The sequence below is a fragment of the Trachurus japonicus genome, chromosome 16 (genome assembly GCF_045865225.1).
Source record: "Trachurus japonicus isolate A0001 chromosome 16, Traja_1.0".
In the NCBI taxonomy this organism is placed as follows: domain Eukaryota; kingdom Metazoa; phylum Chordata; class Actinopteri; order Carangiformes; family Carangidae; genus Trachurus; species Trachurus japonicus.
Window position 1 is genome coordinate 10,788,466 of NC_140922.1, and position 12,915 is coordinate 10,801,380.

The 12,915-nt window shown below is 44.2% G+C and overlaps 1 protein-coding gene across 1 annotated transcript in view; it reads left to right on the forward strand.

Annotated features, from left to right (window-relative positions):
• Nucleotides 1–251: 251 nt before the first annotated feature.
• The window catches only part of efna3b (ephrin-A3b), a 58,300-nt gene continuing 45,636 nt past the window's right edge, over nt 252–12,915 (forward strand). The window contains exons 1-2 of the mRNA XM_085801295.1: nt 252–679; nt 1,021–1,233. Of these exons, the coding sequence (XP_085657421.1) occupies nt 1,124–1,233 (110 nt within the window). The 5' untranslated portion in view covers nt 252–679; nt 1,021–1,123. The remainder of the gene's footprint in view (nt 680–1,020; nt 1,234–12,915) is intronic.

The window sequence follows — 12,915 nt, forward strand, 5'->3', positions numbered from 1 at the left end:
GGGTACATTGAAAAATAGGCTACAGATGGCAGCTGCAGAGGAGGAGGGGGATTCAAAGCTTTCTACTTTTACACAGGTAGTGGTAAGTGGAGGTCGAATAATTGACAAAAAAAAGAGAGAGAAAAAAAAACTTGAAGTCGCAGTGATGCCTGGTGTGCTGCGACTCGGCCACAATATTGGAGGAATGCGCTTTTGTCGCTCGCTGGGGGTGGAGTTACAAAGTGAACGAGCGCTGCCTACCAAACAGAGAGAGGAGAAGGAGGAGAGAAAGAGAGAGGGGAGAGACGGGCTGGCAGGCTGCTCGCCGTAAACGATGGTTGTCGGATAGAGTCTTGAAGACCTAATGAAACTGGCTCGTTGAATTGTTTTGCGGCGGCTCCAGAGCTCAGCAGTCCGGCGTGCTGTGCATATCTCTGGGATCCTTGGAAGGAAAGGAACTGCATCAGAAACGCATGATAACAGTTTAAAAAAAAAAGAAGAGGACTTGCTTCTTATTTAATATTTTCCCACTGATTTTTTTTTTCTTCCCACCTGTAATTCCCACCTCTCCGCGTGAGCAGCACACAACTCTTTTCACAGAGGAGAGGACTGATTCATGCTCAGGGGGACACCGACCACCCGCTTGGACTCACACCGGCCTCCCACACTCCTCTGGCGGGCTCAGAAGCAGCAGTTCCCGGTGAGGAGAGAGAGGACCAGGCGCTGCTCGGTCTTTAAGGGGGGACCCGCTCATAAGGACTTCCAGAAACCCCCCTCCCTTGTTTGAAGCCCCTGGATTTGTTGGGGGAGGGAGGGGAGGAAAGAGGGGAGGGTGGTTCGCAGTGTCTGGTTTTTATTGGGGGGAGAAAAAGGGGGCTGGGGGGGAACCCAAGTCACTCCACAGCACAATAGACTTTTTTTCTTCTTTTTTCTTTTTACAACACTTATTAACCAGAGCAAGTCTTGATAACAGTCTGTGAACGTATCCGTTTGTGTGCATGCATGAAGCTTTTGTTTCCCCCTCCTCTTCTCGTCTGTTAGGCATTTGCTGGGATGTTTGAGTCGCGTTGTTTGGTGGGGTGAAGGGACCGAGAGAGTGGCCGGAGAGACCGAAGGAGGACGGAGGCCGAGAGGAGCCGAGAGCATGGCTCTGATAGCGCTGTCTCTCCTGGTGCTAACGAGTCTCACCTGGGCGAACCTGCTCCAGGTGTCAGCCAACAGGCACTCCGTTTACTGGAACAGCTCCAACATACAGTAAGAGACCCCCCTCAATACTCCTCTTATTTAACTCTGAGAGTGTGTGTGTGTGTGTGCCATTTCTTTTCCATTCCTCTCTTCTCCACCTGTTAAAGGGAAATGTCCCGATCTGCAGGGAATCAGGTTCACACTTTGACTTGAGCTGTGGTTTACTGCATTTTATTTATTTATTTATTTATTAGCTTTGCTTGCATATGTGCCTCTAATGCTTTATCAGGTTTGTAGCATCGAACCGTCCACTAGAGAAGTGATACAGGTCCTCACAAATCCATTTTCAATAGGCCTCTCGTGTGTTTTTCCTGCAGGGTAAAGCTATTTTTGAGTGTCGAGCTGAGCTCCTCTGTCAGACCCCGATTATGAACCATCTTTCCAACACCTTCACTTGCACAGCTGGTCAGACATATTTAGTTTCTGCTCCTAGGTCCAGCACCGATCCGTGCACACCTCCCAATTTATTCAGTTGCTTCCCTCATTTTCTACTCTCCCCTCTCCTCTGCCTCCCAGCCATTCATGGCAGAGGAGTAGAAAGGAAAAAGAATCACATGTGATTCTCTTGCCTTCCTCTCTTCCTCCTCCTCCTCCTCCTCTCTCTGTCATGTGGCTCTCCTCTCAGTCTTTCAGGGCTCTTTCTCTCTGTCTTCTTCTCTATCTGGTTCAATTAGGAGCACTTCTTCATCCTGACCCCATTGTGTTGTAGCAGTGTCACTATTCAATCTCTCCTTCTCGCTCCCTCTCCAACTTGCCTCTCTCCTTCTATCCCTCTCTAACCCCCTTTCTTGTTTACACTCAGTCCGTTGGCCTTTTTGTTATCCTCCTAATCCCTCTCTCCGATCTCGATTCCAGTGAAAGATTTTTTTCCATTCTCTCTTTCTCTTTTTTGAGAGCTGCCTTTTCTTTTCTTTTTTTTTATCACTGTCCATGTGAGTCCGTGGCTCTGCTGCTGGATTCTTAAGAATGTAGTGTCAGTCTGCAGTAATGCACTCTCCTCCAACCATTCACAGTCAAATCCTGCAAGTTTACATTGCACCATCTGTGTTTCATCAGGTCTTCATCTGTGTGTCCACATCTCATTCGTCAATTTTATAGATGCTTCCTTCCCTGCTGAAAATATGTCAACGAAATGTTGCGAATTTACCACTAAATGTCATATTTCACATGAAATATTGGCTTTCTCATTTTTCCAAAGGTTTGATTTTAGTGAGCGGGTCAGCAAGTCGTCATCTATTTTGAGTTTTTCCGATAAGGTCATAAAATAGTGCAACCGTCAGCCTAAATCGTAGGTCTCGGTGGTGCATGAGAGCGCATGTCACACACACTAACACACACCTTCCTCTTCGTTCTCCATCTTGCAGTGAAGCCTGTCGCCTGTGTGTTCACTGTCTTTCTCGGCTGCACTCAGAACATCTCAGTATGTGGTGTTTACATCTTCAGCAGAACGTGTTGGACTCCTAAGATGAGCAGTCGGAAAATACAGCAACTCACACTTTATGACCACACTAAAGACATTAATAATGTGAAAACAGATCTCGTTTGCCGACAATAACTCACGGGCCGATGATTTTTTAGTTTACAGCGAGAAATAAAACTATGAGCAAATTTAATACTACACATGACGTATTTCGTAAAAATAATAGGCGTGGAAAAAATAAGGTTATTGGTTGTGGTGTGATTCTGTAAACAATATTAGTTTTCCTCAATTCGAGAAAATAATTTCCGCACATTACAGAAAAAACTAATATTGCATGCACAGTTGCTTCCAGTGCATTTTAGCTAATATTTTTCTGCAAGTCTGAAAATGAAGAGGGCCCAGTTTCAATTTCAGCTTTTTTTTGTATTGGCCCAGTAATAATTTTATAATAAATGCTAATGAAATTCCACCTTTGGTTTTCATACCAGAGACAGAAGTTGAGTAAGATAAAATTCAAGGGAAAAAAAAGAAAAATGCCTAGAGGCATGGAGGAAAAGGAAGATGAACCCAGGACCTCGATGTAGCAGCAGATATAACCTTGGTGGAATGTATCCTCAGTTAAGTCATATGTCAGCTGTTCTCTGCTGTACATTCAAAATGTTAACTGTAAAAAAAAAAAAAAAGTAAATAAAATAAAACAAGCTGCAGTTGGTGTTTCAGACAACGCGGAGGGAGGACTAACGCAGTCTGGAGCAGCCTAACCTTTAACCTGACTGTCCAGGACCTGAGTACTGCAGAGCCCCGCAGTCTCTCTCTCCTCCCTCTCTCTCTCTCTCTCTCTTTCTCCACACTTTCACTGCCAGTACTGTTTTCATCCCAGCGGCAGAATATTCTTAGCCCCTGCAGTGTGAGCCTTACTGTGTGTGTCTTTTAAAAAAGACTGTGGTTAATTAAAGAATGGTGCATCTCAGTGGACCTGCCTCATCCCTGATCTTCCCATCTCTTTTCTCTCTGTCTCTTTCTCTCTGCACACATGCACAATGACAATGTATGAGCAGTGAGTGGGGATAACTTTTTTTCAATTCAGCCTACTTAGTGAATTAGGAGACAAAGGGGCCATAGACAGTGACACACAAAAGAAAGACAAACTGCAGAATAACCTGTCTAATCTACTCTTTCATACACTTGTGTTGCCATTTTTTTCCTTTTCGGCAGCACAGATCCCATTTCCGGCGTTTATTTTAATCTCGGCACTCGAGCGCCACAACACCCAACGTTTGTAGGGTTGGCTGGCGTGTCTCTAGCCGTTGGCGATCGGCCTCTCTGGAGTTTCACTAACTCGCAGTGCAGTGTGGAGGTTTAGAAGGCCAATAATAAGTTGTAGTATGGCTGTCAGTTTGAGTGGTAAACACATTGTAAAGCCTCAGGACTCTGCAGCTTCTCAACCAGCTTCTGACCCCGAGCCACTCATCAACCACAAGAGACAGGCTGAGACTGTTAAAAAAGATTAACTACACGCGCAGACAGCGACACAATGTGCATGCATGCTAACATCTGGACATGTGCACCGCTAGCATGTGCACATATTTATGATTATGTTGACACACAAACATGCTCACGTCCCCGCTGTGTACTTCTTTTTTTTTTTTTTAACTTTGTGAAGATGGATTATTTCCTATGTTTGCTTCTTGCACAAAGGCTGTTGCCACTGCCTATCAGTCACTTGTCACTGATATCCCTGGGCATGAGTGTGTGTGTGTGTGTGTGTGTGTGTGTGTGGGACCAAGAGTATGTGTGTGTTTGCCCTGTTACAGATGTCTCTGTTCATTGATGGGTGACTGAAACAAAAACAAATCCATCAGTCCGTTAAATCACACATTATCTTCCACCACCTGGCAATTAACCACCGCTGTGAGTGTGAGTGTGCAATGCGTGCATATACATGTGTATGTGTGTAATCTAATAACGCAGCAGTTAACCGATTTGCATAATAGATATCTGGTGATATCTCTTAATTTATCAGTTGTATATTTCGGAAGCGATTAGGTTTCGAATAAACAAAACGCGTAAACATTTGCAGACAGTGTGAGAATGTGTGTGTGTGTGTGTGTGTGTGTGAGATCGCACGTGCGTGTATCCATGACACTGTCACCTCGACGTATGCCACTGGAATGAAGCCAGCTATCGCAAGCAGAATTTGCTCATATAAATTCACATGCATTATGTGTGGTAATCGACAGCAAGGTGGAACTTGTTTTATATTCATCCAGCTCGTCAGAGTGCGCACAGACACGTCACGCAGGGCAGGAGAGAAATAATGCAAGAATATGAGAAGAGAGAGAGACAGAGGGAGAGGAATGCTGTGGGACTGGATGGAGGAAATCAGGAAGAATACAGATGGATTTTGTGTGGAATTATAATAAAGTGGGGGAAGAAGGTCATCATAATAATGATAATAATGCTTGGCTGGTGCCCTGATCCACACACTGAGTTCTTACATTAGGCACCATAACACAGGATAACACAGGCCTTGTTAATGTGTGTGTGTGTGTGTGGGCATGAGAAAGGGATAGGGAAAGTACGTAGACACAGACGAGCAGATTAAACAGGCCAATCAACCATCCCCTTGACAGCAACACAAACCTATCTGTCTCGCAGCCCCACTTAGGACAACAACATTTACATTTATGAATATCTTCACAAAGGAGAGTATTACTCACTCACTATCACAAGGCCTGCCCGTGCACGCGCGCGTGTGTGTGCGCGCGCACAAAACCCATCCATCATGGACGTTTGTGTTGCCTCTACATGTGTCATCCACTACTCTGATGTGTGTTCTACGCACATGCACGGACACAGTGAAATCCCACACCGGCTCGCTCACACACACATACACACACACACACACACACACACACGCACACACACAGAACCCTCAGCGATCATCCTAACAGTTATACAGATGCAGTGATCAGACGATTCATTAGCAACGAATAATAAGGCCACATAGCGAATGGGTGGATGGAGCCAGGTTTGCATCATGATGTGTGTGTGTGTGTGTGTGTGTGTGTGTGTGGGGTGTACACACAGTCGCAGAGACGTCATTAATTAAAAGCAATAGGAACACCTGTATGATGGATGACTGCTGTTTGCATAATAAGATCTAGTGGTCTTCTCTCTCTCTCTCTCTCGTGCTGTTGCTGTGTGTGTGTGTGTGTGTGTGTGTGTGTAGGCGTAAATACATTTTTCTGATTGGACAGGTATTGTCTGGTACAGGCACACAGCAATAAGGGACATGTACAAGAAAGGAGAAAAAGAAATGAGTTATTTTCTCTTCCTCTATCTTTTTTTTCCTCTTTGGAGGTGAGCTAGATTTCAGGAATGTGCTCCCACCTCTCTCTCACACTTTTGCAGGGGGGTATTTTTGGGAACTGTTTTAAATGTGAATGTTATGAGACGACTTCCCTGCCAAATTAAATCCAAATTAAATTGGACTGAATCTTTCCAGTGCTAGAAAACATGTTACCAATACCTTGCATTGAGATTTGCCTCACCTCACCTCACCCCACCTCACCTCACCTCACCTCACCTCACCTCACCTCACCTCACCTCACCTACCTATTCTGCCAATTGTCAACACTGACTCCCCTCCACTCATTTCATGCTTTTTTTTTTTTTTTCTTTAGATTTTTTGACCAAGCCGCCTCTTATGTGGCCCTCTCTTGACATGCTTTCTCGCTGGATCCCATAAATTTCCCCCCAACACACATAAAACACTCTGATCTTGAGAAAAAGACAAGCCGGAAATATTTTTCCATATCTCTTGATTGGCTCTTTCATTTCCTCAAACGCTGTCCCGCTTACACGATCGACTAATCGAAAGCATTGCCGTGAAAATGGAGCACTGATGTTCAGTGGTTGTGCTAGCTCGGCCTGGAGTCGCGCGCTAACTACTCAGTGTAATGGTTTGAATTCAAAGGAAGCCGTTGGTAGGGGTTTTAGGGATGTAATTCTGCTAAGACCATGCTTATGTGAGAGTCAGACTGAGTCAAGCAATTCTGATCAAGCCTGGCACAAAGTAAAGGTCTTACAGGTATAAATGCCCGGCCTAGGATTGGTATTGATTTAAGTGACTGCTGATTCCGCGCTGGTGGCTCGGTGGTTAGCACAGATGCTTCGCAGGCTGTATTTATCAGGCTTTTAAGAGTCATTGCTAGAAATCGCTCTGAATGATTTGGCTGGAGTTAAAAACACTTCTACCTCAGAGAAAGAAAGTGGTTTCTTTCATGAAACTTCCCACACAAAGGGAGCAAGGAGAAGTCCATCAGTATTTTACAGCAAACTGATTCATAATCACAGAGCTTAGAAAGCGGTGATTAGCTCGTCTGAGGTGGATTCAACACATTCCTGACCGTGAATGGCCAGATGATCTATGCAGTAAGGTTGTCGGAGGGAAAAAATGAAATAAAAATGCAGAAAAACAGTGTCACTGTGAATGTTTCCCACTGCTTGAGAAGAATTTATTTTTGGTTATCAACCTCAAGGGAGGTGGAGGTGTAGCGTGGTGGGCTGCAGTGAATTCACAAGCTAAGATCTGCACATGAATGCTGCGCTCTGGCAGCTCGAAGCTCAATTTCATCCACATTCTCACACAAACTTTAACAAGAGGAAACAAGGAATGCAGAAACTGAAAAACTGAAAAGAAAAGTGTGTCTGTGTGGGGGGAGGGGGGGGGGTTGTTTGGATGGGCCACCCAAATATCGTACATGAGATCACACCCCCCTAATGCACAAGTGAGGATAAAAGAGGTTTTTGTAAACTATATATACAAATGATACCTCCAATGAAGTATACATTTTTATAGTGTGCATTGGTCAAAATAATAATGATATTTTGGTGCTGCTGTCTGTCTGTTTTTATGGTCCGGGCACGTCTGTGTGTCATTTGGACAAAACATCAAGGGTAATGCATGCAGAACCAATATGTGTTGATAAAGTGATATGGATTTATTTGGAACGTGTCCTTATCAGTGCTTGGAGCAGTGATTTATGTGATTCATGACACTGACAAATCCGAGAAAGTCATAAATGAAGCCGAAATCTTTTCTCAGTTTTTCTTTTTCCATCACTCCTAATGTCAGGAAAATGTATGGTGTCGGGGCTTCGAGGTGCAATCACAGTTGTTGTTTCCCACGTAATTGCTGTATTTTGTTTTCAATAAAGCATGAATGACATGTTTGGAGGGAGCATTATAGCCCAGATAAAATCATTCACAGTACATCTGAAATATTGGATCCAACCAGTATCTTTGAATATCTTTTGATTTGTTGTTTTAAATAAAACATTCAGTATTTAATATTTCCCCGTCTGCTGAAATGTATCATCTGCCGCCTGCTGGGAACAGCTTAGAGCAGCTGCGCAGCTCTGCTAAATCCTGAAAAAGACAGACTTTTGTCAGTTGAAAAAACTTGATGAAATGATTTTTTATCCAACCTGACCAAATATGCATCACTCGGACACTTTTGTGTCCGTAAGGAATGATTTCCTAATCAGAGATGCTTGAGTGTGGGCGCCATCAGTTACACTGTAGAGTCTAAATTACCTGAAGGTGTGACTGAGAGGGTGAGTGATGGCTCTGCTTGCTCTTCCTCGTGTTAAGACTGTGGTGCTGTCTGGACACTCTGGTAGTGATTAAAGGCTCCTCTCAGGTGTGAGACAAGCCGGACCTGCGTCGCCCAATTACTGTAACTTTCTAAAATCCACCATCTGACAACCACACCTGCGCTGCATCCAGGTGTGCTCTGGTGTGAAAAAGGGGGGTGAGCTCCAAATATGGGGCATTTTTTTTGTTGTTTTTTTTCCTCTCCACATCTCTGTCCACATTCAGCGCTGAGACGCACCAGTCACTTCCATGCTGGCAACAGCAGAGAAGCTGTTTGCTTTCAGAGAAAAGATGAGAGGATCGCAGCCAAAATTGGGATCAACTTCAGAAAAACAACTGGCACAGATATGAGTCGATAGACTCTCATTTCACCTCCAGTCCATGTTTTTGGATCACGCTGACTCCACTCAGGACCTCAGTGAAAACCAGGAAGGATGACATCTTGTTTGATGCCTGTAAACACAAGGCTTTATTTTCTGTAACCTATTAAGCTGTTGCACAAGTGATTGCTCCCACTTTACCTGTCTTCTCTATGTTGCTGCTGGGCAGTCGCAAAAATGTCACAAGACTTTCTTGATATGGTTTATGATGCAAAATATGACTTTTCCTGTGAGAGCACATTCCTGGTCTTTGATTAAATGGCACTGCACCCTCCTGCTTCTCACCCAGTGACCATGAATAAGCAGGTATGGATGATCAGGACAGGACTGGAGGTTATCTAAGGACAGCGACAGTGTATGATTAATGTAAAGGCATAGAAAGGGAATGCAGAGCTCACTGTCCTGTCGCCACACAAATCTTTCTAGGACAGTTTGGCTGGACAGCAGTGTGGGTCTTTTTCTTATTGGATCTTAACAATGAATTCTCACATTGCAATAACAAGAGAAGCTGTGTCAGAGTCATGCAGCGTTTGTGCCGATTTAAGTTAAAGCGACGGCGTCTGAGGCGGATGAATTCCCTTCCCTTGACAGCCAAATTATTGAATGGCCGTCCTCCCTTGTTATCTGTAGTTTTTAGGCAAAAATGCGGGGCAAAACAGGAATTTATCTTCCCCACCCATGTGTTAAATTTGAACAAATTGTCCACAGAGAACAAATCCCTCAGCGATGGGCTGGAGGCAGCGCACAAAAACACTCTCACACACACTCAGGCGCACACACTCGAGTGTTGTTGTTGATATTAACATTATTCTCTGAGCCGATGCCTAAGCTCCAACAGTGTAATCAGGTGCTAATAACAAGGCTGTGATGTTTACAAGCTGTTTCAAAGCGCTTTATATAGTATCTGTGTGTGTTAGCGTATATGTGTGTGTGTGTGTAAGTATTCTCTATGTGATGTCTACCCTATTCCCCGCCAGCACTGTTGGGGCTTTGTGGGTGCAGGGAGAAGGGGTTGGGGGGGGGCACTAATAATGCAGACTGTCAGCTCTTGCACACACACACACGCACACACCAGATGCTCGTATGGTGTGTTGGTGACGTGGCTAATGATGGCAGCGTAGCGGCAGTCTGAGGCCATATGCTGAGCCTGATCGCAACAGAGCAGCGTGATCTAGCATTAATAAACTCTACCGACATGACAATTAGGGATCCTCCACGTAAAAAAGGCAGACAAAACACAGTTCCGTGCGAAAATGCAGCTGTTTTCGTCAAACCTCGCACACTCCAGGAATCAACTGTCGCCGGCCGGGACTGGACAGAGGAGCAGCAGGGAGGAGCACCGCTGCATTGACAAGAAAAGTGTCTATTGTCACTGCTCGCTGGGCAGAAATGATGCACATTGTTGAGCTGTGATTATGGATGATGTTATCGGTTCATCAAGATGTAAACAACTTCAGATCTCAATTGTGAGGAGCGGTTTTGTCCAGTTTTACTCCGGAGGTAGCTTCTCTCTAACAGGTTTTCATAAGGGGCAATTATGGCAGGACATGAGAAAGTCTTGATTGTAAAGGCTTGAGGCGGAATAAAAAGGGGAAGGCAGGGCCGTCTCTTCAACAAAACTGCAGAGGACACAGAATTATGCTTATTCCATCCACACAGAGAGTGCAGCAGAGAGGGAGAGAGTCTTTAATTGAGGTTTTATCCATTTAAGCTGTCACTAAGAGGCCAACTCTGAAACCTTTTAACCACTCTCCTCTCAGTAATGACACAAATCAGAGAGGAAATGTGTTTGTGTGTGAGCGTCGGCGCGAATGTGTGCGGGCGCGCGTGTGTGTCCGCGCGTGTTAGCGTTCACGAAGCAGGAGGGTAATTATGCGGAAATTGGGAAATGGCTAAGTGAATTATGACCTTGTTTCAGCAGAAGGCTTTAATCAGTCCCAGCCAGGCCAGGGGAAGGAGGCAGAAAATGTTGGCTGCACAAGCACTCTGCTCCTGATGGCAACAGCAACCAGTCGGTAAAACTGACAGTCAACTCGTCGTCTGATGTGTCAGTGGAAAGCAGCCAGTCAACCAGTGATTACAGACCAAAGATCAGGGTCAGGAAATTCAAGGGATGATCACCAGGCCAGAACGGTTTTTGAAGCGACGTTGTAGTTTGTCATGTGCTGTGTGTTGTTTCTGCATGAAGGATGAGGGGCCATGTGTGTAGGGCCGGGCAATAATTAGGGCTGCAACTAATGATTATTTTCATTATCGATCAATCTGCCGGCCATTAACTTGCTTGATTGCTTTGTCCATAAAATGTCAGAAAATAGAGAGAGAGAAATGTTTGCTGGGTGTGATTTCCCCAATGAAAAGAACATTTTAGGCATTTTATTTTCTAAAAAATTGTCTGAAACTGTTATTTGTTTAGCCTTATTTTCCAATTAGTTGACAAAGTCTCTCAGTCCTAACATGCCTAATTGAAATGTTTTTTAGAATCGTTGTAATAGAAAAGATTGGGGCTATTGGTGATATCAATTAAAGGTGACACCATTGAAACAAACCAAAAAAAAAAAAGAAACCAAAGGAAACCAAACCAAAAGAAATGAATATTCAGTTAATGATGTAAACAGAGAAGAGCTGCAACTTTTGAAATATCTGATTCAATATTATGGTATTGATTTCAGCCATATTGTCCAACCCTGAATGAGTAGCTCAATATGCTCAAGCTGTGTCTCTCCTATCAGTGCTGTAAAAACAAAATAAAACTCACTCACATCTGGATTGTTTGCTGCAAGGAGATTCATGTCAGACTGAGAGAGTCCTCTCAAATCATCGATTTAAGAACCAGACTTAAGTGACCTATTCTCTTTATGGGCCTGCTGAGGGTTTTATATGTTAATCCAAAGTGCACAAATTTATTTCCGTGTACGTGAACAAATTGTATTTAAACCCCAGGTGAAGTCTCAGCAATAAACTGCTAAACTGATTGATCTCAGAATGAGTGAAGAAAAGAGGAGCGTGAACGGAACTGGGTGGGAACAAAGTAAATGTGCAGCTCAGAGGAGACGTGAGAATAATACAAGAATTCATGTGATGATGCTGACTGATGGCAGGTGGTGCAGCACAGAAGTGTGATCGACGAAAACGTGGAAGCAAGCATGTGGCACGTTGTTGTGATTGAAGCCAATGCAACATGTCATGTTGGTCTCAATCTGGACATTTATCCTATGTTCAGTTTGTGTTTCAGCACATTTCGGCCTCTAATGTTCACATTTCTGTGTGTGTGTGTGCCTGCTTGTGTGTGAATTGAAGGAGAGTGTGTGTGTGTGTGTGTGTGTGTGTGTGTGTGTGTGTGTGTGTGTGTGTGTGTGTGTGTGTGTGTGTGTGTGTGTGTGTGTGTGGTTGTTCATGTATGAATGGCTCTTGCTGTTTGGATGTGTGTAGGGTCAACAGCACTGCTGTGTGTCAGTGTGTCTCAGAGTGCCTCAGTTGGTTCTGGTCTGGCTGTCTATTTCTGTCAGTGTTGGATCGATGGCATCCTACAGACACTGCACTCCTCTCCTGGATGTTCAGCCTGTTTCTCTCTCTCTCTCTCTCTCTCTCTCTGTGTATCTGTCGCTCTTCCCTCCTCCTCCTCCCCCTGCCTCTCTGTCTCTCCTGTTGCCTCTCCTGTTGGCTCGGCCATCACTTCCTCTCCTCCTCCTCATTGTCCTCCTCTGCACCATCGTACTACTCTCAAGTCTCTCTTCAGATCAGTCAATGAGTTCTCAGTGTGTCCGTGTGTGTGTATCTTCAGAGTGATTATTACCACTTATTTATGAGGGATTCCTGTTCTTGGCTTCACATCTTGGCCAGTTTGTGTTGCAGTGCTGAATGCCAGCACGCGCTACAACTCCTTGCTGCTGTTTTAATGGATTTGCATGTGTGATTTAATACTGAAACAGTCAATTATTATCTACAAAAATCAATCTACATGATTTTAATAAGCAGTTAATGGTTTTAAGCTAAATGCCAATTACTCACTGTTAAAAGCTTGAACCAAGGAGAGTCTGGTTCTCTGTTTTATATTGTTGTTTTGGACAGAGTAGGCTGTTTAAAGATGTTATCTTGTGCTGTGGGAAATTGTTTTTCACTTGATTTAATAACTATTTCAATTTGCTTTATTGTTTCACATTTGTAAAGCCAAAACAGCAAAGAAAGGTCTCTCAATGCTGCTAATTTCTGTCTAGACAAAAATGTCTTTGG